Source organism: Fukomys damarensis, unplaced genomic scaffold (genome assembly GCF_012274545.1).
Source record: "Fukomys damarensis isolate Sample0158 unplaced genomic scaffold, DMR_v1.0_HiC HiC_scaffold_17, whole genome shotgun sequence".
Lineage (NCBI taxonomy): Eukaryota > Metazoa > Chordata > Mammalia > Rodentia > Bathyergidae > Fukomys > Fukomys damarensis.
This window is the reverse complement of record NW_022900929.1, coordinates 45,279,077-45,306,534: the sequence shown is the minus strand read 5'-3', so window position 1 is coordinate 45,306,534 and position 27,458 is coordinate 45,279,077. Positions and strand designations below refer to the sequence as shown.

Genomic DNA, 27,458 nt, shown 5'->3' with positions numbered 1-27,458 from the left:
TAAAAAAAAAAAAAAAAAAAGTAGTGATTTATTTCAAACTGAAGCAATTACAAATGGCACTTTGTTAGTCGCTCCTGGTTTATTTACTCTGTTGAATGCTGTATTAATTGATCCACAGCTTGGTTATTATTATTAACATTCTTTTGCCTTGGATTATTTTAGGGTTGATTTTGATAAGGATTGTGAAGATCCTGAATATAAACCACTCCAGGGTCCCCCAAAGGACCAAGATGATGAGGTAAAGGAGTCTCCCTTGAGTCTAGCTTGTCTCTATTAGTAAGTTTGTTTTCTTCCATTTTCTGAATTGTGAAGCATATTGATTAATTTATAATAATAAAATGTCATTATAGTCTATAAAGTATTAATGGAAAGGGTTTTAATGTTAGCTAGGGGAGATCAGGGTGGCTTTGTAGAGGAAGTGGGACCCACACTGGCTATTAAAGGATATTATCTGACTAATAAATTCCTATGTCCCAGCAAGGCATGGTGGCGCATGCCTATAATCCCAGCACTTGGGAAGCTGAGGCAGGAGGATCACCTTGAGTTCAGGGTTACCCTGGACTATATAGGAAAAAACCTGTATCAAAAAATATATAAATAAAGTAAATGACTAACTCCCATTGTCTTTGGGCCACTAGTAAGAACTGGTCTTTTGGATTCTTTCTTACTCTTCTTTTAGTTGGTTGCTTCCAAATTGTTGTGAGGGTTCTTATCAGAGTGCAAACTTCCCCCTTTCCCTCCCCTCCATCCGGTGGGGTGGATCTCCTTCTCTAGGGCGATCCCTTGATGATGATGGATGAGGAGATCTCAGTGATTGATGGAGATGAAGGTAAAGTTCAGGCCAACTAGTACACTTTGTGTGGGGTGGAGGAGGGAATTACTAAATTTTGTTCTGGGATTTCTAAGAGCTTTGCCTGTGAGTAGGTTGATATACAAGTATTACCTCTACTGTCCTTTGTGTATCTTCCTATTCATTCTACTTTGTTTCCCACAGCCCAGGTAACTCAACAGCCAGGGCATCTATTCTGGCCTCCAGGCTCTGCCCTCACTGCTAGGCTTCGGCGCCTGGTAACAGCCTATCAGCGCAGCTACAAGAGAGAACAAATGAAGATGGAGGCTGCGGAGCGTGGGGACCGGCGGCGGCGGCGATGTGAGGCAGCTTTCAAACTAAAAGAAATTGCACGGCGGGAGAAACAACAACGGTAAAATATAGCAGGGGATTTGGGATATACTGTAAGTTTGTCTGTGACTAAGAGATTTTTTTTTACTAAAAAGCATTTTAGGAAAAATTTATTTGGAATTCCTAATAGAGATCATGTTTGTCCTTGACTTATAAGACCTCTGAGAGGGCTTAAAAAGTATGCAGTAATCATGATCGAGTTATTTGTCTGCCTCTTTTTCCCTTCTTTGCTTGGTAATTCTTATATGAATTTTCTCACAGCCTTTTCTGGGCTTTGTCATGTTTTGATTTTTTTTCCTAGATTCAGTTAGGGTTTTTTTTCAGGTATTCTAAACCATCATAAGAAACCAAATTTCCTGCGATTTTCTGATTGCTATTGTTACTCCTCTTCCCACTGTAGATGGACAAGGCGTGAGCAGACTGATTTCTATAGAATAGTGTCCACCTTTGGTGTGGAATATGATCCCGACAGTATGCAGTTCCATTGGGATCGCTTCCGCTCTTTTGCTCGACTAGACAAAAAAACTGATGAAAGCCTTACCAAGTACTTCCATGGCTTTGTGGCCATGTGTCGTCAAGTGTGCCGCCTCCCCCCAGCTGCTGGAGATGGTGAGATGGGAGAGTCCAGGGTGAGTGGAGGTGAGTGGCAGCACACCGACTCTTGGTTCATTTCTCTTTGCACCACTGTCTCTTGTAGAACCGCCAGACCCTAATCTATTCATTGAGCCCATCACTGAGGAAAGGGCCTCATGGACTCTCTACCGTATCGAATTGCTTCGGCGCTTACGGGAACAAGTTTTATGCCACCCCCTTTTGGAAGACCGGCTGGCATTGTGTCAGCCTCCCGGTCCAGAATTGCCCAAATGGTGGGAGCCTGTTCGTCATGATGGGGAGCTTCTTCGAGGGGCAGCCCGCCATGGGGTGAGCCAAACAGACTGCAACATCATGCAGGACCCAGACTTCTCTTTTCTGGCTGCCCGTATGAATTATATGCAGAACCATCAGGCAGGAGCACCAGCTACATCTTTGTCACGCTGCTCCACTCCACTGCTACACCAGCAGTTCACCTCACGCACTGCCTCACCACTGCCCCTGCGCCCAGATGCTCCTGTTGAAAAGTCACCTGAGGAGACAGCTGCCCAGGTCCCCAGTCTGGAGAGTCTGACTTTAAAGCTAGAGCATGAGATGGTAGCCAGGAGCCGACCAACCCCACAAGACTATGAGATGCGAATAGCCCCCTGTGATACTGCCCCTCTGGTGTCCCGAAGTGTTCCGCCAGTCAAACTGGAGGACGAGGATGATTCAGACTCTGAGCTGGACTTGAGCAAACTGTCGCCATCATCCTCTTCTTCCTCATCCTCATCCAGCTCCAGCTCCAGCACTGATGAGAGTGAGGACGAGAAGGAAGAGAAGCTAAGTGAGTGCATGCAACAGGCTGTTGGACCTCTCCCCTATTACCCTTTCTGCTCGTTCCTTTCTTTCTAAATGCATCCTCTTAAGAAATCCTAATTTTGGTTTGATAAAATGTCGAGGTATGTTATTCTGTGGGCCTTTATTCATAGTCCTCATAACACTTTCCACTTAACATTATTTTACCATCTTTGCTCACATATTCTATGTGATCTCTAGCTGCTGACCGATCCCGCCCAAAGCTCTATGATGAAGAGAGTCTCCTATCCCTCTCTGTGTCCCAAGACGGATTCCCAAATGAAGATGGAGAACAAATGACCCCTGAGCTTCTGATGCTGCAGGAAAGACAAAGAGCCTCTGAATGGCCCAAGGTAACAGCATCATTCCTCAATATATGGAGTTCAGAAATAGAATGTAACATTGTATGAGGGGAAGAAAGAACAATGGTTAGGAGTTTTAAATTTTTGCTATGTTTAGTGCTATTTTTGTTTGTTTGGTAACAGGGTCTTGCTGTGTAGTTCAGGCTAGTCTTGAACTCACTATGTAGCCCAAGCTATCATTAAACTCTTAGCAATCCTCCTGCCTCAGTCTCCCAAGTGCTGAGATTACAGGTATTTGCCACCATGCCCAATGAGTGCTACATTTTTTTTGCATGAATCTCTTTCAAGTTGCTACGGGGACTCATAGGCTTCCTGCTCTCCTTTCTGCCTTATGATTTTTACTATCATGGTAATGACAGTACTATTGTTACATAGTATTCAGACTCTTAAATCCTATCTTTTTCCCCCACCCAGGATCGTGTCCTGATAAGCCGTATTGACCTCGTCTGCCAGGCTATACTCTCAGGGAAATGGCCTTCTAGCCGCAGGACCCAGGAAATGGTAACAGGAGGAATTTTGGGGCCAGGCAACCACTTACTAGACAGTCCTTCATTAACTCCAGGAGAGTACGGTGACTCTCCAGTCCCTACACCACGGAGCAGCAGTGCAGCTTCCCTGGCAGAGGAAGAAGCATCCGCTGTGAGCACAGCAGCAGCCCAGTTCACCAAACTTCACCGAGGCATGGATGAAAAGGAGTTCACGGTTCAAATCAAAGATGTAAGCTCGGCACTGAGGATTAGCAAGTGGAGAAGGAGGCTGTAGCCTTTTAATTAGTTTTACTAATAGGATACTAGACACATTTCATTAGCTAATTTTAAAAGTTAGAGGAGGAAAAAACTCCCTCGTATAGGAAAAGTCATTGAGGGTAAAGGAAAGGATCTCCTGGTTACTAGATTAAAAGAAATGGTTATTTTTTTTTTAATGAAGATTACTTTTAGGAAGGCTTAGGAGGCCAGATTCTAAATCAGATCCTGTTTTTAAAATGAAATCAGGTTTTGGAAAGCCATTCAAATGACATCAGAATAATGGTGAGCCTTCTTAAAGTAATTTTTTTTTTCTTTTTTGAGACAAGGTCTCACTATGTAGTTTAGGCTGGCCTTGAACTCAATATGTAGTCCACGTTGCCTCATACATGTGGCAATCCTTGCACCTCAGCCTCTTGAGTACTAGGATTACAGTTGTGTGTCACCACATCTGGCTGAAATTAAATCTTTTAAAGGAAAAAAGTGTCATTATAAATCTGATCTCTACGTTTAGTTAGATGGCCTTCCTTTTCACATCACTGAGCCAGAGGATGATCTTTGGCCCAAATCCCCCAAGCTTAATCTTTACTTTTTTTTTTTTTGTACCACCAGAACCACTGAGCTAAATCCCCGGCCCTGATCTTTACTTTTAAAAACATGTGGGGCAAGGGATTTAGCTCAGTGGTTCTGCTGCCTGCCTACCTTGCATGTGCAAGGTCCGGAGTTCAATCCCCAGTACCAAAAAAATAAAAAGTAAAAAAAAAAAAACGTGCTATATGATGTACTGGGTGGGGGGGTGTCTTTCTAGGAGGAAGGATTGAAGTTAACATTCCAGAAGCACAAATTGATGGCTAATGGAGTAATGGGAGATGGACACCCACTGTTTCATAAGAAGAAAGGGAACAGAAAAAAGCTAGTAGAGGTAAGTAGTAGATAAAGCCTTTAACCTCATGATTAGATAAGATCTTTTATTCCCAGTAATTGATGAAGGTGGTTGGGACTAAGGGACTGAAAGAAAATGTAGTTATAATTACCACTGGCTCTGCTCCCCCTCCCTTCCACCCCAGAGAAGTGTATGTGCTCATGGGGGTGGATTCTGGGTTTGCAGCTGGAGGTGGAGTGCATGGAAGAGCCTAATCACCTTGATGTGGACCTGGAGACCCGGATCCCTGTCATCAATAAGGTGGATGGTACTTTGCTGGTGGGTGAGGATGCCCCTCGCCGGGCTGAGCTGGAGATGTGGTTACAGGGTCATCCAGAGTTTGCTGTTGATCCCCGATTTCTAGCGGTGAGTGGCAGTTCCATCCAGCTGGATTTAAAGTCACTCTTACTGTATTTAAGATATGTGAGAGGGAGAAAGCATGCCATATCTAACATTGTTTCTGCATGTGCAAGGCAAGGGTAATAATACCCTGTCTTACATACCTCACAGCATTGTGACAATCAAAATAAAATATTATTAAACACTTAAACTAAATGCTAGGCAGATATTCACTAGTTTGGGGGAGAAATCCACTTGGCAATTTCCCACCAGATCTAATTTTTTTTTTTTTTTTTTTTTTAAGTACCTTAATAATTACTTCAGAGATTTCTCTTGCCTCTAGGGTAACTGATACATTTCTATTGCAGTACATGGAGGAACGCAGAAAACAGAAGTGGCAGAGATGTAAAAAAAATAATAAAGCGGAAATGAACTGTTTGGGAATGGAACCAGTACAGACAGCTAACTCTAGAAATGGGAAAAAGGTGAGACTCAAAACACTTCTTCTCACACTGGCTGCCAGAATTTTTTTAAGGGTGATTGTGACTAATGTTTATCTTTTATCCAGTGTATATTTCTGAGTAAAATTAACTTTAGTTCACCAACAAGGTAGCCAGAGTATTTTCCTTGGTATTCTTGCAGTCCTGTGGTACCTTCATTTCTAGAAGAATCTAAATTCCTAAAACCTTATCTTTAGCACTTTAAGCATATGAAAATATAAGAATTAGTGAGCTGTGGTAGAAAGAACCTTCAGGGCTTGTCCTGCTCTTCTAAATAACTCAGATTTTTGGCAGATCCCTTAACCTCGTTTTCACAACTTCAAACTTGGAGTAAACTTTTGTTTCAATGTTCTAGACTAAATCCAGGGCCTCAAGCATGTCAGGCAAGTGATCCATCACTGAGTTATACCCCCAGCTAGATAATCTCATAGATTTTATAATTCTAAAACTGGGTGTGGTAGTGCATGCCTATAATCCTAGCTACTTCCATAGGCTGAGGCAGGAGGATTGCAGGTTTGAGGCCAGCCCAGGCAATTTAGTGAAATCTTGTCACAAGAAGTTTAAAAGGAGTATGAATGACAAGGTCTTTTCTGTTTTGTCCTGGCTGGCCCTAAAGTCCTGGGGTTGAGTTATCATGTACCTGCCTCAGCCTCCTGAGTAGATGGGTCTAGAATTGTGTGTCGTCTTGCCCAGCACAAAATGGTTAAAGCAGAATTGACCGTGAATTTAACTACAATACTTCTGGGACTCATAAGAGTTACTATACTTTAAAAAGTCTGTAAGAATATAGTATTAAATGTTTGTTTTTTCCATGTCAAAAGGGTACGTACTCATGTCAGGTGTTAAGTCTTAGGTTTGAAGTAACATCCAGAAACATAAGTACTGTACCAATTGTGTGAATTTTTTTCTTCTTAAAAATTTATTTAGTTAGTTTGGTTTTTTGAGGCAGGGTCTTGCAATGTAGTTGAAGCTGGCCTTGAACTGTGTAGCCTGTGATTGCCTCGAACTCAAAGCATTCTTCCTCCCTCAGCTTCCTGAGTGCTGGGATTACAGGCATGGGCCACCACACCTGGCCTCTCCATCGATGTGAATTTTATGCCATTTCTACCAGTATTGTACACAGGCTAACAGTAAAGTAGAAGCACTAAAAGTAGTAACTTCCAACCTCACTGAATTTATTCAGAACATCTAGAGGAAAGCATTTATAAAATTCAGCAGATAGGTAAATTTTCAGTCATTGTGGAAAAAATATTGTACTAAATTTCATGAGGTGGACCTGCAATCTTGTTGGTATTTTAAACATCCAGAAGTCTTAACTGACTCTCCTCTGATATAATAATAGAAGATAATTTTGCAAAAGTGAATATAGGTGTGCTTCTTTTCACATGGTAAAATCATGTGAATGACCTCAAGTGAGTTTTTTTCTGTGCATGTTTTATTCCCTGTCTTACCCAGATCCCTTATTAGCAAAGGTAAGTATTTCTTAAATGATTGATTGGAATAAAGGAACAATGTAGTCATGGAGGGAAAAGCAGAAACTCCTGTTTCACATGATTATCAGTATCAAATCCTTGATTTTAGTTTCAGTTAGCAGAATGCTTCCCACCAGCTAGCATTTCCTCTCCTTCTCTCTGTTAACTACCAATCAAGCCTAGTCTGACTATACTTACATTGCTTCTCCTAAGACAAACTCAGTGAAAAAGCATTTTTAAGATCTAGGTGTGGTGAATCTCCTCTACATGGAAAGCTGAGGTAGGAGAGTTACAAGTTAGAGACCAGATCCTGTAGTGAGACCTTGTCAAATAAAATGGGGAAGGTGGGGACTGGGAAGTAGCTCAGCACTAGAGGACTTACCTAGCATAGGTGAGGTCTTAGGTTCGGTCCCCAGTAGGGGAATAAAAAGCACCTTTGTAAACTACCACTCTGTTGGCTTTACTTCTTTTTACTGTCTTCTTTTCCCTCCTCACAGGGTCATCATGCTGAAACTGTGTTCAACCGGGTTTTGCCAGGGCCTGTTACACCAGAGAGCAGCAAGAAGCGAGCCCGTAGGACACGACCAGACCTTTCTAAGATGATGGCCCTGATGCAGGGTGGAGGCACTGGCCCGATGTCTCTGCATAACACCTTCCAGCACAGCAGTAGTGGTCTCCAGTCTGTGTCATCTCTGGGTCACAGCAGTGCCACTTCTGCATCTTTGCCTTTTATGCCATTTGTGATGGGTGGTGCAGCATCATCCCCTCATGTAGACTCCAGCACCATGCTTCATCACCACCCCCACCCCCACCCCCACCATCCCCATCACCATCACCACCATCCAGGCTTGCGAGCCACTGGCTACCCCTCTTCACCAGCGACTACCACCTCTGGTACTGCCTTGCGGTTGCCACCTCTGCAACCTGAGGATGAAGATGATGATGAGGATGAAGATGATGATGATGATTTATCTCAGGGCTATGATAGCTCAGAAAGGGACTTCTCACTTATTGATGATCCTATGATGCCAGCCAACTCAGACTCCAGTGAAGATGCTGATGACTGAAGCCCCAGCATGGTCCCCATTGCTTGGGTGGCTGCTGTATTTTCATTTACTCTGGCCCTTGAACTATGGAAAAGTGGGAGGGGCAGGGGAGATGTGGGGAAACCCAGGACTCCAGGAGGTGAAAAGGAAAAGAAAAAAAAAAAACAACCTTGTACCTGATTGCTCCCAATTTTGAGAGGATTGGGTGGGCAGGGGAACTCCTAAAATAATACACAACCACTTCCTCATTTCTGGGGAATGAAAGGAGAATAGAGCAGCCGGTGCGCTCACCCCTGCTAGACACCTCCATTAACCACAGACTATGTAGCGCTGGCCCTGGCCTCTGGCGAGCCTGTTCCTGGCTGAACTGTGGACACAGCTGGAGGGTCAGGAACTGTTCCCTTCCTTCCCCTTGGCATTAATAAATTTAAGTTAATCCTTTTCCACTCTTCCCTTGTCCTATATTTGCTAAAACCCAATAGTATATTCATTTTTAGCACGGTGGATAGTTTCAAAACCACTTTCCTAAGGTTCAGTACTGTTCCGTTACCTTGGATAGAGAAGTCATTTGTATTGATCCAAAAGGTGTATATAAATATCGACTGGCCAGTTTGCTAAAGCCAAGGGAATGATTCAACGTGAACAGTAGATAAAAGTTCAACACATTGAATTCCAAGTTCTTGTAAGACGAGGAGGAATCTCAAGAACCATATATATTTTTTAAATTAACTGAAATAATGGTACTTTTGGGAAAGCCACAGAATGGTGAGACTTCACAAAATGCTCTCACAACGTGGGCCTGGGGAAGGAACTAAGGGCTTCTGGAGCCCCTCCAGCCATGTTTCCTCCAACCCTCTTACTATTCCACCGCTCAGACTGACGCCGAGGCATTTTAATTTCTTTTCTGGCCAAGTCTCTTCTAGTCTTCGTCATAATTTATCGGGAGGTTAGACTGTTTTCTTAGATGGATCTCTGTGTTGGCCTGGAGCATTTACTTGGCCCAGCACCGAGGATCCGTCCAGCCTTGAAGCAGTACAGGGTTGCGGCCCATTTTGTCGAGGAGGGGCGAGGATCCAGCTCGGCTGTAGTCCACTCTTCGCCCACGCCCGATCCCGCTCTTTCGGCTCGCCCTTCCTTTCCGGTGGGTGGGGCCATCGCTCGCTGGGGCCGCCCAAGTAGGGCGGGGGTGCTGGCAAGTCTGGCCTCCCACCTTCGCGAGGCCGGGCGGCTGCAGCCGGGGCAATGTTGGCTCCGTAGGACCCGCGGAGGGGCTGGGAGTTAGGGCGGGGGCAGAACGTCACGTGATGACGTCGCCTCGCATGCGGCAGTGGCGAAGTTGAAAAACCCGCGAAAATCGACTCTGGGTAGCACATTCTGTTGATTTTTCCTACTGTTTGTCTCTCTCTGCGTCCCCCTCCCCCTACGGAGAGATTTTTTTTTTTTTTTTTAATTCAACCACTATCGGGACCCGGAAGCGGAAAGGGTATCTTTGAGGTCGATACTTCCGGGTCACTGAGAGAGTGCGGGATTCCGGGGCCGAGAGCGGGTGGCGGAGCTGGGACCTCGCGTGATTCTCGGAACCCGAGGAGAAGCGGTGTCCGGGGCTATGGCTGTGACTCTGGACAAAGACGCTTATTATCGGCGAGTTAAAAGACTGTACAGCAATTGGCGGGTAAGGAAGAGCCCTTAATTTTCCCCAGGGAGCCCCCCCTTAGCCATCCCATAATAACCCTATTTCTCGGCGCCCTTTTTTTTTTCCCCACCTTTTGGTCGGGAAGTCTCGGGTTCCGTGTGGCGCTCTTTTTGTTGCCCCCGAATCATTCACCTCAGGCGGCTGCGAGTTCTGCCCCTTAAGAAGGTACCCCCCGCATTTGCTCTGCCCTGCGGCCACCACCATCTTCCCCGCGTGCCGGCCCGGTCGTGCATTACAACCACCCCCGACAGTCTCTTCCCGCCCTACCAGAGGCAGCATCTTTCCCTCTCTCTTCGGTGGTTTCGTCTTGCTGCCCCTCCTGTGGTTTTCACACGCACCCACGCACTCGCTTTGTACCTCCAGAACCACAATATTCCTCGCCAGGTCCCGCCAGAATTACAACGATCTTCTAATAGGGATGCAGGGGGGCAGACAGGATGTGGATCGAGCCTCTAGCGTTTATCGTGTGCGAGGGTTTTGCTGGAGTTAAGAAAAATAATGCTCACGCGCAATCGCTTCATGTTCCAGGCCTTGTCGTTGGTAACAGACTAAACGCTGAAAACATGCTGGCATTCAAATTCTTAAATGCCTGAAACCTTGTTTGCTCCGTCGGTAGAGTATCAGGGGCACGTGTTCAGAAAATGAGCTGTGGCTGTTTGAGTCTTTTCAAAATTGGGTACTTACGTTGTTTTTAAAAACGTACATAGTTAAGACATTTTTATGATAGTAATTTATTTACTGAACAAACATCTGATTGCATTCTTTGGTGCAGTTTGAGCTGTCTAACCCAAGTCATCGAGGGAAGACTTTTAGAAGCCAGAAACGCCCTGACAAAAATAATCAACTCAGATTTCAGCATTGTAAATTGATACTCTGCTGAAGACAAGCTATAAAAATTGGTTATTTCTCTGCCATTCATAGGAAAGATGTTTGTGCATGTTGCATCTTTTGAGGCTAAATGCATTAGCTAATTGAAAATAAAAGGGATTTTCTGTTGCATTTTATTAAAAGCAAAAGAACATGCTAGATGAATGTTGAAATCTTGTTTTGAGTTTTGTTCGTTTTGTTTTTGAGACAGGCTTTCACTGTGTATTCCAGGCTGGCCTTGAACTCATTATGTGCCCAAGCTGGCCTTGAACTCACTGCACCTTCCTGCCTCAGTCTCCTAAGTGCTGGGATTACAGCCTTGCGCTCCCATGCCTGGCTTGTTTTAAAATTTTTATTGCTTAATCTCTACCAAGTGATTTTACAACCTACTCAGTGTCATATATTTATACTTGATTAGCTATGTAAGAAAACTTTCCTGTTTCCTAGTGATTTTGGTAATGATCAAATGTTCTATCCATTAACCCTGAGATCATACACTTTGATGTTCTAGTCCCAATGATTTAGAATTCATCAAATTATTTTAAGGCTGTTAAAATATTTTGCTATTTCCTAATTATGATTTTCATTATGTTTTAAAAACAGTTGTAGTATCATACTTTAAGAGAATCTCTAAAACACTAAGCCTTCTATTTGATTTTTTTGTTTTTTTCAGGTTTTTTGTTTTTGTTTTGTGGTTCCAGGGACTGAACTCAGGACCTTGTGCTTGCGAGGCAGGGGGCGGCACCACTGAGCTAAATTCCTGGCCCTCAGCCTTGTATATGAAATACAGTCGTCTCTTGATGGTGTACTTTGGGGATTGATTCTAAGATATCCTCTCCCTTGCACATACCACATCTTCAGGTGCTCAAGTACTCTGTATAAAATGATGAAGTATTTGCGGATAACTATGTCCCTCCTTTACTTTAAATCATCTCTAATTTACTTTATAATACCTAATGTGGCAGAGATGCTGTGTAAATACATTGTTTAGGAATAACACTAAGGAAAAATGTTTGCATGTTTAATACAGACATGATCTCTTTTCAGATATTTTCAATCCAAGATGATGAACTTACAGGCATGGTGGGCTGACAGTAGTGTCATTTTAGAGATCAGAAATGGGCTCTGTTTGAAATGAAACAAGCAGGGGCTAGGCTGTAGCAAGAGCTTGGATAAGATAGAGGAGTTGGGTAGTGGAGGGAATCAAACAGGGAGACCTACAGTGACTAGACTTTGCTACTATTTTATACTTACTGGGCATTTGAGTCTAGTCCAATTTTACTTATTTTTGAAGTTAGAGTTGTTAAGAGCAAAAAGGGTTTGCAGCATCTGTCTGCTTTAGAGAGACCAGGAGTGATGGGTCATGCAATTGGGCCATGGATTCCTTCTTTTTCCCTTTCTGCTCTACTGGATCCTTCCGTATGCACGAATGTCTAGGCTGTTATGGTTGTGATTATGTCTAACCATATAATATAATTTTGTACTACTCACTGGAGGAACAAGAAGTTACTCATCATTCTGGGATTCCAGCTGCCTTAACGGGTGAGGGGTACAATGTTCAGGCATACCTGTTAGTCATTTGAGAACTGCTTGTTAGGACACTGTACTGTGAATGGTCCTTGACTACATTCATCTCTGCCTTTTATCTTAAAGAATTCCATAAAGCATCAGAACAGCAGCTGTTTTCAAAAGAAATTCTCTGCCAGTACATTCATTCATGCAACCTTTTGGCAGTTGTGAGGTTTAGAGTGGTTGGTAGCCATGACCCCAAAAAGAAAAAGTGTGTGCCAGTGAAGAAAAATAATAAGCACCAGCATCCATACTTCTCTTGAATGCTGCTTTCTGGTCCTGTGCTGGTTTTTATGGTAGCTTGCTTGCTTGTTCTGGGTTCTCTAAGGCTAGGCAACTATCTTTTGTGGTTCAGGAATATTTTTGTTTTGTTTCTTTTTTTGAAATGGTATGGTTCAGTCTGTTTTTTAACTCAGTTATTACCCAGCCTGTCCTTGAACTCGCTGCGATCCTCTTGCCTCTGCCTCCTGAGTGCTAACATTATAGATAAGTACCACGGCTGGGGATTTAGCTCAGTGCTTCTACTGCCTACTTTGCAAGCACAAGGTCCCGAGTTCAATCCCCAGTACCCCCCCCCCGCCAGAAAAAACCAAAAAAACAAAAAACAGGTAATGCACCACCATGCCCAGCTGGCAGACTTTTTGTTTGGGTTTTTTTGTTGTTGTTTGTATTTTTGAGACAGGGTCTCCCTATGTAGCCCAGGTGGCCTCAAACTCACAACAGTCCTCCTGCCTCAGCTCAGCCTTCCAAGTGCTGGGACTACAGGCGTGTGCCACTGTGCAGCTTAAAAGACTTTTTGAAATGCAGACAATTCCCATATTCTTTCAGCAAGGCATAATGGATTACCTCCACCCATCTCATTTTGTTTCATATAATTTGTTCTGATATTTTGAGATGTCTTATTATTTTGCTCAGATTGGCCTTCAACTGTTGGGCCCAAAAGGGCATTCTGCCTCAGCCTTCCCAGGAGGCAGGGCTATAGGTATGTGCCACTGTGCCCGGCTCCATCTCATTTTGTAATGGTTTCTCTATCTGGAGTGGGATAACAAAATAAATATTATATTAGTTAGCTAGCTAATATATCTTAGGTTACTGTAACAATGCTGTAGTCTTTGAATAAAGAGAAATGTGGAGGTAAATGCACATGTAGTTCAGACCATCCTTGAACTCACTGTGTAGCCCAGGCTGATCTCGAAATCACAGTGATCCTCCTGCTTTAGCGTCTTGAGTGCTGGGATTGCAGGTGTGTGCCCCCATGCCCGACTAAAAGTTATTCTAACCAAGTCATACATACACAAAGTCTTTAAGACAATAAATAAATTTCTACCCAGTGTGGTGGCACATGCCTTAATCCCAGAACTTGGGAGGCTGACGCAGGATTGTTGTAAATTTGAGGCAGGTAACATCTGTATATTGCAATTTCTTGATTTGTTAATAGTATGTATTAACTTAGAGTAAATTAGTTTAATTTTTTTATACCATCACTGTCATTCCAACTTCTATCTTTTAGTACTTTTTTTTTTGTTGTTCCAGGGATCGAACTCAGGTCCTTGTGCTTGTGAGACAGGCCACAGAAACACTGAGCTAAATCCCTGGCCCTATCTTCTAGTGCTTTTAAAATTTTTTGACACATTATTATAAGAAGTTTCAAGCAGAAAATTGAAAGACTTTTACAATGACCACTTCTATGCTAACCCCCTAGATCAGTGGTGGTGAACCTATGGCATGTGTATGATAGCAGGCTATTTGTATTGTTGAAAACACTAAAAGGTTTGGCATCATTGTTGCCCTAGATGATACAACTAACATTTTATTATACTTTCTCACACATATATTCATTTTCTCACAATTTTTAGTCAAGTCATTTGTATTTATATTGCTTTCTCATGTAAATATTTTCACTATTTGGTGAAGTATTAATGATTACCTTTCCTTTTTTCTACAGATTTTTTTTTCCCCTATCCTGTGGTAGGCATAAAACTTAGGGCATTGCACATTCTATGAAAACTCCTTTACTCTATAGTCTTTAACTTTTCCTTGCATTAAGGATTGACTCAGTTTTTCTCCTTTAAAAAAAAAAAATCTTTCTAGCCTTAATTCTTTCTTATAGATCTTTTATTCTAAAATTCCCACACTATAGATTTTATTCACTGTTTATTTTTCTAAGCCCTATACCCTGTCCATTATGCTGCTCTTTGTTGAGGTGGTTCTCTAGGCCTGTTGCAACTTAGGACTTTCCTGTGGTGGGTCCCCTGTACTATAGATCTATTTTATTTTTTCTTTGTTTTACTAGAGCATTTTCTCTCAGTGAAAAGTGGTGTTTTGTTCTTTTAGTTAGCTTTTCATAACCATCGTAAAATGCCTGAAGTTAAAATCTTACAAGGAGGAAAAGTTGATTTTGACTCATGGTTTTCTGAAGTTCCAATCCATGGTCACTTAGCCCCATTGCTTTTGGTCCTGTGATTTGACAGCATGTGCAAGTAAGAAGTACACGGCATAGGAAGCTGGTGCCCTCTTATAGCTTGGTGCCCAGGAAGTGAGGGATGACGGAGTTCCTAGCCACCTAACTTTCCCCAACAAGACTTCATCTCCTAAATGTTGTGCCTCTTGCAATAACATCTTAAGCTGAGACCAAGCTTGTAACACATGTGCCTTTCAGATACTTCGAATCTGGGCAATAAATACAAAATTTGGGGTTTGAAATAATTTCCTGCTCAGAATTTTAAAGCCACTCTTTGTCAGTCTTAAAGATTTCAGTATTTTGAATAAGCAGATGAGATTCTGGTTTTTGTATACATAACCTGCTCACTGAAACTTTTAAAACGCTCACCTTACATCTTTGAATTTCAGTGTTGTGCCTTGGTATGAATGTGTGCCTGCTTCCTCCCTTTACCTTAAGAATAGGGGCCCCTTTATAATCTCAGACTTAACCTTCAGTGCTAGGAGCTTGTATTTTTTTTTTTTAATCACTTTTTCCATCCATTTCCTCAGTAGTTTCTTTTCCTGGAATTCCTGTTTAGTAATTTTGGACCTCAAGGATTAAATCTGATTTAGTTTATCTTTATTTTTCATCTCTTTGTCTTTTACTCATAGGGACTATTTAACTTTATTCTCTCATCTTTTATTTTTTTAATTTAGATGTTTTTCATTTCTAAGCATTCTTATCTCTGTTCTTCTATCACAAATGCTTATATACAGTCTCGTGCTTTGTTACATTTTCATCAACACTGCATTTAAAACAATAATTCTGTAAGACTGTAAGAGAACAGAAGCAATTGAATCACATAGTGAGTGACATGGCAGCCCTCTAATGCATTTGTGGTGGTGCTGCTGAAAACAGACCTGCACTGGCGGGCTTAAACATAAGAGTGCATGCAGCTGTGCACAGCACATGCTACTTGATAATCATAACTCATGACTGTGTCACTGGTTTATGTATTTGCTTTTTGTCATTACTTTGTACTTCTACCTGTTTTTAAAAAGTTTACTGTAAAGCATTGTTCTGTGTTACACAGGCAGCAGCCTCACATTGAATCATCACCACGTATCTTAATTGCAGCAAGAGGCTGTGTCAGTGCTTTACTTAACATTACTAGCTAGGTTTGCATTAGAACGTACCATGCAGCTGGGCATGGTGGTGCACACCTATGATCCCAGCACTCTTGAGGCTAAGGCAGGAGGATCACCAGGAGTTGGTGGCCAACCTGGGCTACGTAGTGAGACCCTATTTCAAAAAACTGAATAAGAGCTCTGCATGAATGCGATCAGTCAACTGAAAGACATTACTCTAGAGTATACATGGAAACCCCCAAATGTCAGTATCTAAAAATGTCTTCTCTGAATTCAATCAGGATGTTTAAAGAAAAGTCCTCTTTTTGTTTTTATTATTTGTTTGGTCTCATCTTGTCATTTGTTCCCATTATTCAGGATGCAAACTTTAATTCCCTAATATTCAGCATGTTTTCTTCTGCTGGGCCTGGCATCTGAGTCTGGACCATTTCTGTTCCCATTTCTTCACAAAGGCTTTTAAAGGGTAGTAAAGTCTTTTACAGAAGATTTAAGAGATTGTTTCAGCTTCTGAGAACTGAAGATCCTCTTGAGCTGATCAGACCTTCTTTTTCAGCCCTCGACTTAGCCACATACATATGTACCCAGCCTGCCTCCCTGGTACTTAGTGGCTTCTGAGTTCTGAGTCCTTTGGGGCTCTTATAGCTATGTACTCTTCTTATGGAAGTGGCTTGTTAGAGAGCAGCCATCTCACATCTGCTCGGTCATTAACCACTCTATCCAGTTCTTTTCATCTTCAGAAAACAGCTGAACTATTTGAACTTCAGTACCTTTTTAAATGATATTTTGTATCACTACAAAAGGAAAATTGTGTTAGGATGAATAATAAAAAGTAGCTCTTAAAAATAAAGGTAATGAAAACACAGCTGTGTTGTCAGATTACAGCAGGTGGTGTAAAGGACTAGCACCAGGAAGATAACATTATTTATAATAGAGAAGATTAAAAGAAAATTGAAAAGTATATAATTTTTTTATCTGTTGATTGAAAATTTGAAGCCATGTTTGGGTGCCATCTAAAAGTAATTTTTCAAGTTGTACACTTAATAAAACCCTGTAACACTGTATGTATTCTGTACAGTTATCAGTTAGCTAATCTTTGAAATCAGCAACAACAGTTATGGCATGTAGTTGTTTTAATGAATAGCTATTTTAGTCTTTAATAGTAGTGGAGTAGTGGCAAGTACTTAATATAGTAGTCTCTGTGAGGAGGCACTCTCTAAACATTTTATATGCATTTTATTAACTCATAATTCCCAAGACAACGCTTACAGTGTGAAGATAAGTGAAACTGGAAGTCAAAAAGGTTAGATCACAACAAATAATAGGGTCAAAGATTAAAACACAGGTAGTCTGGCCTCGGAGGGAGCCTTGCATAATTGACATACTGTTTTTGTTCAGTGCAGAAGACAGAAACTTGATAGCTATTGTTGTGATTGCTAAAAGAAATTTTCAGTAAATTTAAGAATACACCAGTAGTAACATCCCACTTGAAAAAGATTGTCAACTGGCCTTAAGTCTCCTAATCAATAGAAGTCAGAAACCTTGTAAAGAAATCTAGTTTTTTTTTGGCACTATCCCCCCATACTGGGATCAAACTCAAGACCTTGCACTCATGAGGCAGGCACGGTGCCACTGAGCTAAATCCTTGGCCCTCTCTTTTGTTTTTTTGTGTTTTTTTTTTGTTTTTTTTTTTTTTTGAGGTAAGCAGGCCTTGATTGCATCTATGAAGCCCACATTGGCTGTGGACTCATGGCAGTCATTCTGCCTCAGCCTCCCAAGTTCTGGAATGTGTCACTAAGCCCAGGACATAGTTCTATCTTTAAACTCTAATAAAGGTACTCTTAACTATAAATTTCTAACTGAAGAAGATAAAAATAGTAGAAAATAACTTAATGTACTTTCTGTAATTGTATACTGGTGTAAAATTCTGTTTTATAATTAATTATGTAATTAGATTGCACTTTCTCAGGATTTTTGGGGGGTACTGGGGATCAAACCCAAGTGCTTGTACTTGTGAGGCAAGTGGTGGAACCACTGAGCTAAATCCCTGGCCCCTTAGGATTTTTTTTGTTGTTTCTGTTTTTTTGTTACAGGGGATCAAACTCGGGACCTTATGCTTTCGAGGCAGGCAGTGGAACCACTGAGCTAAATCCCTGGCCCTAGATTGCACTTCCTGCATTTTTTAAATGCCTGTCAGCCATCTGGGAAATGCAGATCAGAACTACAGTAAGATAACTCTTATCCCAGGTAGATGACTCCTATCAAAAAAACAAAAAGTAGTAAATGCTACTGGTGATGTGGAAAAAAAGAATGGAATATAATTTAACCCAGCCATTGTGGAGAACAGCATGGCATTCCTGAGAAAATCAGAAATAGGTCTAGCAGTCCAGCTCTCTTTCTAGATATATATACTATATTGAAAGCAGCACACCAAAGAGATACCTACACTCCCATGTTCATTGTGGGACTGTTTGTAGTAGCTGAAATACAGAAGCATCCTGGTTGCCCATCAACAATGGATTGATAAGGAAAATGTGATATATGGATCTCTCTCTCTCTCTCTCTCTAAGAAATAGGTCTAGCAGTCCAGCTCTCTTTCTAGATATATATACTATATTGAAAGCAGCACACCAAAGAGATACCTACACTCCCATGTTCATTGTGGGACTGTTTGTAGTAGCTGAAATACAGAAGCATCCTGGTTGCCCATCAACAATGGATTGATAAGGAAAATGTGATATATGGATCTCTCTCTCTCTCTCTCTCTATACAAGAGATAATATGTTAAGTGGAATGAGGCAGACACATACTATATCTTCTCATTTGTGGAATCTGAAAAAGGTGAACCTGAGCAAAGAATGATGATTACTAGATTTTGCGGGGGGAATTTATAAAGGGAAGTTGAATAACAGATACCAGCATAGAGTTAGAAGGACTTAAGTTTTAGTATTGCATAGCACAGTGGTATGACTGGGGGCCAGAGTAGAATATTATACATTTTATGAAGATAAGAAGGAAGAAATTTGAAGGTTCCAAACAAATGACAAGGAGAGGGAAAAGCTAATTATTCTGGTTTGATCAGAGCACACTGCGCATGTTTTGAAATACAGCACTGAACCGTACTAATATGCACAATCAATACATGTTTAAAATGACAGGTGTGGTGGCACATGCCTTTAATCCCAGTGCTTGGTAGGCTGAGGCAGGAGGACCACTGAATTTGAGCCTGGGCTACATGGTGACACCCTGTCTCAAAAAACAAAAAATCGGGCGTGTTGGCACACATCTGTAATGCTAGCTAGCACCTGGGAGGCTGAAGCAGGATGATCACACTGAGTTCCAAGACAGCCTAGGCTACATAGACCTTGTCTTCAAAAAAAGTAATAATAGGGCCAGGGATTTAGCTCAGTGGTTTGGTGGCCTGCAAGCGCAAGGACCCAAGTTCAATCCCCAGTGCCAAAAAAAAGGTAATAAGAAGAAAGAAAGAATGGGAGGAAAAGACTAAATCATTAGTGTGAGGACTGTCTATATATATATATGTGTGTGAGAATTTTGAGTACGCCAAGCCTTAGTAGGGACTTTGAATATGAAATTTTGGAGAGTAGAGAATATTTGGTGTAAAAGTTTGTGATAATGTATCATACAAGTTTTAACAGTATTTCTGAAAAGTTTGGGGGAAGGGAATTGTTAGGGATTGAACCAAGAGCCTCATGCGGACCCTTGGTCTCCAACTTCAGCCCTTTAGACTTTATGATACCAGGTTTTTACATTTGTAAATTATTCAAGACCCCGGAGAACCTCTGTATGGCTAGTATCAAGTACATAAAGTGTGGTCTCATGCAAACTGGAAAAGGGAAGATAATTGAAGACTCTCCCTAATAACTAGATATTCTTTGTTGCTAGACTAAAACTTTTCAAGTTGTAATCTCCTAAGTTAGTTACAATGTGGAATCTGAATCTATAACTGAACTTTTCTATTTTTTATCATTAGCATCATATATGTCAGTTGTCTTGAAGTTGACAGACCTGCTTCAGTTTTGAGAACCTGTATGCCAGAAACCCAAAGTCTGTTGAGTTCAGCTTGTCAGATAACTACGCAAATGCTTGTCCTTGAGACAACTATCATACTCTAGTGTATACGCAGTGCTGTCTTTATGTGAACCTATCACTTTCTTTACACAAAATATTAACAGGACTGGGATTTTGTAATGTCTGTTTTGTTTTTGTTTTCGTTTTTGTTTTGTTGAGGCAGAGTCTCCTATGGAAGCTAGGCTGGTTTTGAATGCCATATTTGGCCCAGGCTGGCCTGTAGTTCACTATGTTCCTGCCTCAGCCTCCCAAGTACTAGGATTACAGGCAAGGGCCACCACTAACAGATTCTTAGTTGAATTAGTACTTTTCTTTTTCTCTTCAGTGTTTAGTAGTGAAGTACATTTTGATTGACACTGCTTTGATTCATACTAAGGCATTAGCAGTTTTTTGTTTGTTTCTGGTATTTTGTTCGTTTGTTTTTGGTACAGGGGCTTGAACTCGGGTCCTTGTGCTTGCGAGGCAGGCAGTGGCACCACTGAGCTAAATCCCCAGCCCAACATTAATAGTTTTAACCATCATTGCTTTTGCATCGTAGAACTAATGATAAAACATTACCAACCTAAAGGGGAAAACAATTTTTCTCAGTAGAGGGGTGCATATAGGTAACTTCTTTGCATTATTTATTTTGTTATGGTAGAGGATTACAACTTTTCATAAAAGTTCAAAACTTTTGATTTGTTTGTATTTGTAGTGCTGGGGATTAAACCTAGAATGTTCACACTGAGCTGTATATCCAGGGCTTTTAAATTTTTTGATTGAAATGGGATCTTGCTAAGTTGCCCAGGCTGGGGTATAACTTTTTAGTATTCCTGCCTCAGTCTCCCAGAGTGCTGGCATTGCAGGCATAGGCCACCATGCATGGCTATGTTTTCTTATTGACAACTAGAGGCCTTAAAATGTAGAAATCTTATGGAGGTATTTTTCTCAACTTCTCAGGGGAAGCCAGAATTATAATTCTTTTATAGTAGCGTATGGTTGGAGGACTCACACATCTTGATTTCAGAACTTACTATGAAGTTACAGTAATCAAACAGCATGAAACTGACCCAAGGACAGACTTTTATTTAGTTCAGTGGAATAGAACTGAAAGCCCAGAAATAAACCCTCATGTTTATGGTCATTTGACTGTCAAGGGTGTCAAGACAGTTGAGAGGAAGATGTCTTTGCAACAAGTGAAATTGAGAAGGATACTCATGCAAAAGAATGAATTTTCGGTCTTCAGACGACAAAAATCACTTCAGAATAAATCACACTTAAATGCAAGAACTAAAATCAAACTCTGATAGAACTATATAACAAGCCCGGCATGGTGATGCTTATCTGTAATCCCACCACTCAAGAGTTTAAAGCAGGAGGATTGCCATGAGTTGAAGGCCAGCCTGGACTACATAGTGAGACACTGTTTCAAAAGCAAAAAAAAAAAAAGTGCTGTACATCTTCATGATCTTGGATTAAATGGAGTCTCAAATAAGACACCAGAAGCAGAAGAAAACAAATAGATTGGACTTTTTAAAAATTAGAACATTTTGTGCTTTAAAGTATACCATCAAGAAAATGAAGAGCCCACAGAATGAGAAAAAATAATTTGCAGATCATGTCTGATAAAGGACTTGTATCTAGAACATAAAAATTTCTGTAACTCAGAGCAATAATCCACCCTAGAAATCAGACAAGAGTTGAATAGGAATTTCTCCAAAAAGGTATATATACTGTCAGTAATTACATGAAATGATCTCAGTATCCTTAGTGGTCAGGAAAATGCAAATACAAACTATAATTACACTATAAGAAGTAAGAGACTAGCAAGTGTTGGCCAACATGTGGGAAAATTGGATCATTCATATATTCCTATTAGCAATGTAAAGTGATGTAATCACTGGAAAACAGTTTGATGGGTCCTCAAAAAGTTAGACATAGTTACCATATGATGGAATAGTTACTCTCCTAGGTATACACCCAAGAGAAGTATGTCTACGTGAAAACTTATATGTAAGCCAAGTCTGCTGACACACTTGTATGAACCCACCACTCAGGAAGTTGAGGCAGGAGGATCACCAGGTTGAGCCCAGGGCAACTTAGTGACTTGTCAAGATCCTATCTCAAATTTTAAAAGGTCTGGGGGTGTAGCTCATTCAGATGCTCTGGGTTCAGTCCCTACTACCAAAGATAGAGGGAGTGTTTTTATACAAATGTTCATGGCAGCATTGTTCATAATTAGCCAAAAGGTGGAAACAACCCAAATGTCTAGTCAGTTGATGGTTAGATTGATATATGTATTATGTCCACTGAGTGAAATATTTGGTTATGGAAAGGAGTACTACAAAACAGATCAACCTTGAAAACATGTAAAGTGAAAGAAGCCAGACACAAAAGCCACATAAGATAATTCTGTTTATATGAAATATCCAGAAAAGAGTGATTGTTAATGGGCACAAGACTTCTGGGAGGGAGATGAAAATACTGTAAAATTAGCTCATGGTCATGGTTATGTAACAGTACTATATTATAAACATTACAGTATATACCTTTAAGTGGGTAAGTTCTGTATGTGAAATCTCTGTAAAACTCTTAAAAAAATAAAGAATAACTTATGACATTGTCAGGCAGGCATCAACCTATTTTGTTAAAAAATGATTTATCCGTCCATCTCAGGTAGATACTGAAGTCTGTATTCTTCTTTTGCTAATGTGAAACGAAAGTAACTAGGGCCAGGAATTTAGCTCAGTGATTCTGCCGCCTGCCTCACAAGCACAAAGTCCTGTCGGTCCCTGGTACCAAAAAAAAAAAAAGTAACAAAATTATCTGCTCTTTTCAGAAAGGAGAAGATGAATATGCCAACATTGATGCAATTGTTGTCTCAGTGGGTGTCGATGAAGAAATTGTTTATGCCAAATCAACTGCCTTACAGGTGAGGAGTTTATAGTAATGTTCAGACCTTAGGATCTGCTACACTGTGGTAGCCATATTAAAACTGAGTATGTGGGTCTGGGTATGCAGCTATGTTGCAGAGCATGTGCTTAGCATTCAGGAAGCCCAGGATGTGATCCATGGCCTGTGATTACCTGAAAAGTCCCCCAGTCCCACTAGCTGTTTCAGGTCTTTCATGATGGCTGCCATTTAGACAGAGTATTTCCAGCATCATATAACATTCTGATGGATTTAGCACTAATTTAGAATATACAAAAAAAGAAGTGTATAAGTTATATTAATGTAACTGCATAAATAAGGTTTAAGTAAATTTCTTTACTGTAATATTCAGGGATCCAGGTCTTTTCCCAGGTCTGCTCTGCCATCTGTGCAGTATAGCATTTGTGCTCAGGATACAGAATTGCTCCTACAACTCCAGTCATTCCAGCTGTGTATTCCAAGCAAAAACATGGGGGAAGGAAAGAAAAAGACTTGGTTGACGTCCTGTACAAATCTTGCACTTATAACTGACTTTTCTTTGCATGGGGATTGGGGATGTGATATGGATTGAGACAGGTTCTCGCTGTGTAGTTCAGGCTGGCCTTAAACTCAGTGTGTAGTGTAGGCTGGCCTCAAACTCATAGCAATCCTCAGCCTCCCAAGTGTTGGGATTTATAGGCATGTGCCATCACGCCTGACCCTAGCCAATTACAATTTAGTGGTGAAAAGTTAATCTAATAGCCATACTTAGTTTTAAGAAAGGGAAATTAAGTCTTGTCATGCAGTGTGCTCAGCTAAAATTTCCCATCTTTTTTTAAGAAAGAAGAGAAATGAATAATTGGTAGGCAACTTGCCATCTTCAAGGTAGAAATGCATGCTAAGGATGTTACTCTGACTTGTTTTATGCAGTTTTGTTAATACTAAACCTTGATACAGTTCTATAAACACAGTAGGCCAGGGGCTGAGGGTGTAGCTCAGTGGTGGAGTAATTGTTTAACACATACAAGGCCCTGGGTCTGATGTCAGCACCAGAAAAAACAAAGAGAAATATAAATTGTATACATGCTTTGATGGTTTTTATTATGGACTATTTTAACCAGATAAAATGATTAATTGACTGATAAAGTGATTAATGTATCTGTTATCCAATTCTATTCAATTGTCAACCTCTGGCCCAGCTTGTTGCCTTTGTATCCACATTGAACCCATCCCACCCTGGGTTATTTCTAATTTTAATACAGCTATTTATCTGTTAATACAGTGGTACCTCAGTTCACAAACTTTATTTTATGATTTTGGGGAAGATAGTCATGTTCATGTTTGTGTGGGGAAAATGACCACGGTTGTGTTTTGTCACCTGATAAATGGAGTTTGTGAACGAAAGCAAAATTTTGTCAAATGGCTTTTGTTTGAGAATGAGATTGTTCACAAACAGAGGCATTGTTTTGTTTTTGTTTTTTTTGGTGCCAGGGATCAAACTCAGGTCCTTGCGCTTGTGAGGCAGGCGGCGGGTCCACTGAGGTAAATCCCCAGCCTCCAGAAGCATTCTTAAACCGAGGCATTACTGTACACCTGTACATGAATCAGTTGTTTTTGTTTTTATTTTAACCTGTAAATACTGTTATTATTGTTATTTTCTCTTGCAGACATGGCTTTTTGGTTACGAGCTAACTGATACAATCATGGTTTTCTGTGATGACAAAATCATCTTTATGGCCAGCAAGAAAAAAGTGGAGTTCTTAAAACAGATTGCCAACACTAAGGGCAATGAGAACGCTAATGGAGCCCCCGCCATAACACTGCTCATACGAGAAAAGGTCAGGACTGACAAGTGCTGTGTAAACGGGAAAGTTTAAAAGTAACAAATGGGACTGGGGATTTAGCTCAGTGGTTTTGCCACCTTCCTTGCAAGTCATGGTCCCCAGTTTGATCTGGTACCAAAAAACAAAAAGTAACAAATGCAGAGGAAAAGTTGAAGCTGATTATGGTTGTGACTACAAAGTTTTGTCACATTTTTATTGTTGGTCAGGAAGAAAATGTTCAAAAACCCTGTTTGTTCTTAGCAAAGTTAAGTGGGGTATGGAATCCAGTAAGTGCTGACTTTATCTGACCTTTCTCCAGGACACTATTAATTTGTTGGTTTCATCTGAGTACTTTCTTTAGAGCAGATAACCTTACATATCATTAAGGAAATTTATATGTAGTTCATTTCCAATTTTTTATCTTTTTGTCATACCGCCCACCTCATAGTTTTTTTCCTCAGAATTTTGTTCACCTGTGTATGGTTTGAGTTTCTTAGCTTTTGTAAAGAAAATGAATAGTCTTGTCAACTTACATGGGAGTTTCACTTAAGCATATAAAAATACCCAAAGAAAATTTGTGTTGGCCTTTATGGTTTTATAATGTCTCCTTTAAAAGGAGATGGGGAGGGGCTGGGCATGGTGGTGCTCGCCTGTAATCCCAGCACTTGGGAGGCTGAGGCAGGCGGATCGCTATGAGTTCCAGACCAGCCTGGGCCACATAGTGAGTTCCAGGTCAGTCTCAACTATATAGTGAGACCCTGTCTCAAAAAACAAAACAAAACAAAAAAAGGTGGAGAGGGATTAGGGCAGAATTTATTCTTTGCATGTTATAGAATATTCCTACCTAGTTACTATTAGGATATAGATAGGTCTGTAGTTCTAAAACTAACAGACCCCTTTTCTTCCCTGTGGCACTGATAGAATGAAAGTAATAAGAGCAGCTTTGACAAAATGATTGAAGCCATTAAAGAAAGCAAGAATGGCAAGAAGATTGGCGTGTTCAGCAAAGACAAATTCCCTGGAGAGTTCATGAAGAGCTGGAATGACTGCCTCAGCAAAGAGGGCTTTGACAAAGTAAGAACGCTGTTGGGAAGCAGCAGATGGAGAGTTGGAAGACAGACGGGCTTCTAGAACAGATCATGCAAAACCCTTGTTTTGGGGAAACGTTTACATTTTTGTTTGTCATCACCTTCAGCTGAACAGTTTCACAGTTTTACTTTTTAGTCAGAAAATGGGATGTTCAATAGTTAGTCCAGCCACTTCAGAGTTGCAAACTTAGAAAAATCTCAAGTCTAGCCAGGTGTGGTGGCGCATACCTATCATCCCAGCACTCGGGAGGCTGAGGCAGGAGGATCACTGTGAGTTCCAGGCCAGCCCGGGAAACCTAGTGAGTTCAAGGCCAGCCTAAACTACGTAGCAAGACCTTGTCAGAAAGAGAAAGAAAAATCTCATGTCCAAAATATATTTTTGTGTTCTTGTTTTTCTCTTCCTTCCTGCAGTCTTTACAAAAAACTTTTGTAGGGAGCGAAATTTACTAAGTGGTACATATTCATTCAACACCTCTTCAAACATACACAATGACCTGACAAAAAGAGCTGTTTTAAATAATTATTCAAGCAAAATATTTGAACATTTAGCAGTCTACTGATGGAATTTGTTAACCCAACCGGTAATACTCGGATGTGGAGAGATGCATTTCTTTACAGTTCTGTCTCTGAGTGTTAGAAATGTGTGTCGTTCTGATTGCAGATAGATATCAGTGCCGTTGTGGCGTACACCATCGCTGTAAAGGAGGACGGGGAGCTCAACCTAATGAAGAAAGCAGCCAGTATCACCTCTGAGGTCTTCAACAAATTCTTCAAGGAAAGAGTCATGGAAATAGTTGATGCAGATGAGGTAACTGGAGAAAGGAGGGTCTGTACCTGGCAAGTTTTTGTTGCGTGTTCAGCTTACTGTAAGCCTAACCTTTATGAGTAAGTTGATGATAATTGTGCCGTTTGTCTTTCAAAGTAACTAAACTTACACTGGATTTTTGAGATTACCCATTATTTTACTTGAGGATCCTTGGAATAGTTGATGGTTCCATACACTGTTTTCCAAAATTGCTTTGTTAGGTATGTATTGTCTGACACATAATAAATTATAAATTATAGCAGGACATGGTATCTTCAAATAATGTCCAAACACCACATATCCCTATTTCCCACCCTGTAGTGAGTGTTTTTTGTTGTTGTTGTTGTTTTTGTTTTGTTTTTTTGTTACCGGGATTGAATTCAGGTCCTTGCACTTGTGAAGCAGGCTCTGGAACCAATGAGCTAAATCCCCAGCCCCTCTTCTGGTTACTCTTGCAGAAAGTTCGTCATAGCAAGTTGGCTGAGTCTGTGGAAAAGGCCATTGAAGAGAAAAAATACCTAGCTGGGGCAGACCCTTCTACCGTGGAAATGTGTTACCCTCCTATCATTCAGAGTGGTGGCAACTATAATCTCAAATTCAGTGTGGTGAGGTAAGTGTAAGAACTATCCCATAAAATAATAGCAAAAGTCAAGAGTATTGTAGCTTTTGGTCTATTGCTTTGATTTTTTACTTCTCTAAGTAAGCTAATCTACCACTTTATCTGTTCTATACTTTTTTTTTTTAAGTCCTGGGATTGAACCTAGGAACTCTCACGTGGTAGACAAGCATTCTTACACTGAATTACATCCCCAGCCCGTCCCCCACTCCCACCCATCCCTCCGCCTTTGTTTTTGTTTTTGAGACAGAGTCTCACTGCAGTTCAGCCTGGCTTTGAATTTACTTTGTACCTAAGATTGACCTCAAGCTCATAGTCCTCTTCTCTTGTCTCAGCTTCCCGAGTGCCGGGATTACATCTCTGCACTGCTCCCAACTTTTTTTTTTTTTTTTTCTTCTCCTTTTTTTGTACTGGGAATTGAACTTGGGACCTTGCATTTGTGAGGCAGGTGGCAGAACTA

General features: G+C 40.9%; 2 protein-coding genes across 6 annotated transcripts in view; both read left to right on the top strand.

Moving 5' to 3' along the window:
- The window catches only part of Chd8 (chromodomain helicase DNA binding protein 8), a 57,851-nt gene extending 49,423 nt beyond the window's left edge, over positions 1 to 8,428 (top strand). For all 5 annotated transcript variants that reach the window (XM_010637827.3, XM_010637824.3, XM_033765062.1 and 2 more), the window contains exons 28-38: positions 163 to 238; positions 775 to 829; positions 995 to 1,202; positions 1,581 to 1,789; positions 1,878 to 2,597; positions 2,810 to 2,961; positions 3,385 to 3,687; positions 4,522 to 4,635; positions 4,822 to 5,001; positions 5,343 to 5,459; positions 7,444 to 8,428. In XM_010637827.3, coding sequence (XP_010636129.1) covers positions 163 to 238; positions 775 to 829; positions 995 to 1,202; positions 1,581 to 1,789; positions 1,878 to 2,597; positions 2,810 to 2,961; positions 3,385 to 3,687; positions 4,522 to 4,635; positions 4,822 to 5,001; positions 5,343 to 5,459; positions 7,444 to 8,013 — 2,704 coding nt within the window. In that variant the 3' untranslated portion in view covers positions 8,014 to 8,428. The remainder of the gene's footprint in view (positions 1 to 162; positions 239 to 774; positions 830 to 994; positions 1,203 to 1,580; positions 1,790 to 1,877; positions 2,598 to 2,809; positions 2,962 to 3,384; positions 3,688 to 4,521; positions 4,636 to 4,821; positions 5,002 to 5,342; positions 5,460 to 7,443) is intronic.
- Positions 8,429 to 9,204: 776 nt separating this feature from the next.
- Supt16h (SPT16 homolog, facilitates chromatin remodeling subunit) overlaps positions 9,205 to 27,458 on the top strand; it is a 36,865-nt gene continuing 18,611 nt past the window's right edge. The window contains exons 1-6 of the mRNA XM_010637830.3: positions 9,205 to 9,664; positions 22,596 to 22,688; positions 24,334 to 24,504; positions 25,411 to 25,563; positions 26,239 to 26,385; positions 26,841 to 26,992. Coding sequence (XP_010636132.1) covers positions 9,599 to 9,664; positions 22,596 to 22,688; positions 24,334 to 24,504; positions 25,411 to 25,563; positions 26,239 to 26,385; positions 26,841 to 26,992 — 782 coding nt within the window. The 5' untranslated portion in view covers positions 9,205 to 9,598. The remainder of the gene's footprint in view (positions 9,665 to 22,595; positions 22,689 to 24,333; positions 24,505 to 25,410; positions 25,564 to 26,238; positions 26,386 to 26,840; positions 26,993 to 27,458) is intronic.